The following is a 3,322-nucleotide window of genomic DNA, read 5'->3' as shown; positions in this document are numbered from 1 at the left end:
ATTTACAGCGCAATTTCGGTGCTGGACTGGGCGTCTCTCGACAAGCAGGTATGCTCGGGTAAGGGAATCGGTGTAGAGTGCAGGATTGTGGTGTAGGGCGCAGAGTATTGAAGATGAACGCGATAGGAACAGCTGCCAAGTACGTAGTGGACTACGTGCTACGACTGGCCAAGGAAGATGACGAGACGGGAGCCCCTGTGGATGGGGACACCAAGGCGGTGAAGGCCTTCTCTGGTCGTGATAGGTAAGGGGCACATCGAGAATTATCGGTGATGCTGCTTTCTCATATTTGTGTTCTTGCAGTTCTAAGCCTCGGCCGAGAGCTCCTCCGATCGGCCATCTGGTGACTCCGGAAGAATCTTCCGAGCCCAGCATGGAGGGCGGTCGTCGGAAACCACTGTTACCGGAGTCGGTGACGAGTAAAGGACTGAAGATAGAGGAGTTCATAGTCATCGACCGACGCACTGACCTCTTCTCGGTGCTGTGTACACAGTTCACTTACGAGAGCTTACTTGACAGATGCCTTGGCATCAAATACGGGTAATAGTGGAAGTTATATATTCGTATCCTTCCTGAATTTGTGAGTAGGAGTTATATAGTTATGTCCAATAAGTGGGACAATTGATTGAATTTGTGTTGGTGATAGTAGTATACTAACGTTCATTATGGTGACCTTGTAATGTATGAACAGAATGGGATGGTAACTATTTGGTGCTCATTATAGTGATAATCATTCCGTGGTCAGAACGAGGGAAGCGCCAGTGCTCAGTCTATGACTCCGTCGTGTGACTACTGAGTTGGTTCATCTGGTGTCTGGGCAGGTACATAGATGTTGGCGAGCCTATTCTGCCAGAGAGGAAGACGGTGGTATTGAACTCTAACGACAAGCTGTTTGATGGTATCAGGGATCTACGTATGGAGGTGCTTGGGCCCTTGTTGCACAAGAAGGCCAGCCAGATACAGGAAACGTAAGTGGTTGTCGTTAATTCGATCGATGCTGAATTCTGTCATCGATGATTCGATTATTCATTATCATTGCCTTTGGAGCTGCTTGCTGCTCGGTGGGTGTGTTACGGGCTTTGTTATGTCCTCAGGTATAGTGAAAAGGACCGGCTCTCGGACATTCCCCAGATGAAGATGTATATGGATAAGTTCAAGTCGGCTCAAGCGGAGCATGCCTCCTTGGCAGACCATGTGAACCTTGCTAGCTTCACCAGTGCCCTCACACAGATGTCGTGGTTTCAGCAACAATGGCAGGTAGGCCTTCAACGCCGCGCAAGATGGGAGGTACCGCTTTCACAGGTGGAGGACGGTCTCATGTCTGGTGCGATAACACCCGCTCAGCTGGTCGATATTGTCAATGACATGATGGAGCCTAGTCTGCCTCAGCCTGTTAAGGAAGGGCGACAACCTGTAGGGACGGGGGCATCTTTGCTCTGTTGTTTCTGCGCAGTGATTTTCTCAACGTTTTGCTCTTTCATCCTGGTAGTCGCAGAGAGTTACTGCGCACAGAGAATTCCTTCGGTTGATTGTGATCATCTCAGACCCCGGGGTCTCAACCGTTGGATCGAGTGCTGCGACTTATATGCCTCTGCAGTGTGGTTAATGGTGGGATCAAGACGAAGATTCTGAAGGCTCTCACCAAAAACCTGATTGAATGGTAAGTCTCGATGCCTTATTTGTACCTTCCTCAAGCGCCCTCTCCTCCCAGGTATGGTCCTAAACTGATCGTACCACTGTTACACCACATGACTGCGTGTGGACTTTTGAAAGCATCTAGTGACAGTGGGGCTGACTTGGTATCCAGCGGCTCTGGCAAATGGCAGAGGATGAAGCAAGCATTTAACTTGGTAGTTGCAGGTGGCGGTCCAGAAGGCGATGATAGTGAATCTGATCCGGGTAGTGAGGTGTGCCTCTCCTTGAGCGTTTTGGGCGATACTGTATCTGATTATTTTGGACTCGTGAATGCCTTCCTTGCATTGGGTGTAGAAAATGATGTTTTAGTTTTCCATGAGCATTGGTTGTCTAGCATGGTACGTTCTCAGGTTCTAACATTGCTGCTGATACTGGCATTGCGTACGCCTATTCGGGCTACGCTCCGCTGTCGGTACGGCTGGTAGAATTAACGGAGGCCGAGCCCAACGGATGGCGAGGGGCTGCGGAGAGTCTCAACTTGCTTTGGGGGCCTGCCATTGAGGTGAGTATCCTACTTGTGCTCTGAGGTAGCTTGTGTCGCTCTGTCTACCTCGTGGTCACGGCTCAAGGCTGTACGCAACGGTTGTGTTCTCAGGTTGCGAGTGGTGCAGCACCTGAGGTTTTGCCAGGTAGTGTTGATCAGGAAGGGACCATTGGCCAGGGCGATAAAGTAAGCATATCAGAATAGGAGATGGTGTTGAGCGAGTCGCAGGTGGTGGTCGTATGCTTTGTGGGAGGAGTAACGTACGGTGAGATAGCAGCCTTGAGGCGGCTATCGGCGGTGGAGAGGAAAGGTCGACGCTTCCTCGTAGTCACAACGGAAATGATCAGCCACGAAAAGCTATTCAATGAAATCATTGATGAACAGCTATAGTATAATGTCTGTGTGGAGTTTCTCACCTTGAGAGATTTCTGGTTATTAGTGTGGTGGATGGAGGCCGATAATCTGTCTAGTTTTTTTGATTGTTATGTCGATTCTGCAGCACCCCTTCATGACGGTCGCATCTAAGGCGATGGTGACCCGAGGCTTCAGCAGCCAGGTCGCGAAGGTTTGCCTGCTGGGTGCCTCTGGCGGGATCGGTCAACCATTGGCTCTGTTGTTGAAGATGAACCCAGCCATTAAGGAGCTAGCCCTGTACGATATTAAGCAGGCGGCTACACCTTGCAAGGGCGTGGCCGCCGATATCAGTCACATTGACGCTAATGCTAAGGTCACGGGCTATGCTGGTGAGGAGGAGATTGGCGAGGCTCTGAAGAACGCCAAGCTTGTTATTATGACCGCTGGTGTACCCAGGAAGCCTGGCATGACCAGAGACGATCTCTTTGGAATCAATGCTAAGATCGTTATGGGCTTAGCGAAAGCATGCGGAGAACACGCGCCCAAGGCGACCTTGTGTGTGGTCTCTAACCCGGTCAATTCGACGGTACCGATTGCGGCTGAGACGTTGAAGAAGTTGGGGGTTTTCGACTGGCGTAGTTAGTGGGCGTCACAACTCTCGATTCAGTGAGAGCCAGTACTTTCTTCTCTGAGAGATCAACTTTGCTGTCGACAAGCTGAAGTTCCGATCATAGGAGGACGCTGGAGAGACTATCATGCCTGTGTCTCGCATGCTTTCCCCCCGCATAA

At 50.6% G+C, this 3,322-nt stretch overlaps 2 protein-coding genes across 2 annotated transcripts; both read left to right on the top strand.

The window, feature by feature from the left end:
- Positions 1 to 113: 113 nt before the first annotated feature.
- Positions 114 to 2,438, top strand: Pmar_PMAR014734 (vacuolar protein sorting, putative; the record flags this gene model as incomplete). Its single annotated transcript, XM_002781813.1, has 9 exons — positions 114 to 244; positions 304 to 540; positions 822 to 968; positions 1,095 to 1,324; positions 1,573 to 1,660; positions 1,712 to 1,860; positions 2,046 to 2,197; positions 2,291 to 2,365; positions 2,433 to 2,438. 9 exons carry the CDS (start codon positions 114 to 116, stop codon positions 2,436 to 2,438), a joined length of 1,215 nt encoding a protein of 404 aa, XP_002781859.1.
- A 225-nt stretch (positions 2,439 to 2,663) lies between these two features.
- Pmar_PMAR014733 (Malate dehydrogenase, putative) lies at positions 2,664 to 3,176 on the top strand (the record flags this gene model as incomplete). The annotated part of the gene is made up of 1 exon (XM_002781812.1): positions 2,664 to 3,176. One exon carries the CDS (start codon positions 2,664 to 2,666, stop codon positions 3,174 to 3,176), a length of 513 nt encoding a protein of 170 aa, XP_002781858.1.
- Positions 3,177 to 3,322: the final 146 nt, after the last annotated feature.

Source organism: Perkinsus marinus (genome assembly GCF_000006405.1).
Source record: "Perkinsus marinus ATCC 50983 genomic scaffold scf_1104296941450, whole genome shotgun sequence".
Lineage (NCBI taxonomy): Eukaryota > Perkinsozoa > Perkinsida > Perkinsidae > Perkinsus > Perkinsus marinus.
Note: the sequence above shows the minus strand (reverse complement) of the source record. Positions and strands in the feature narration are given on the sequence as shown.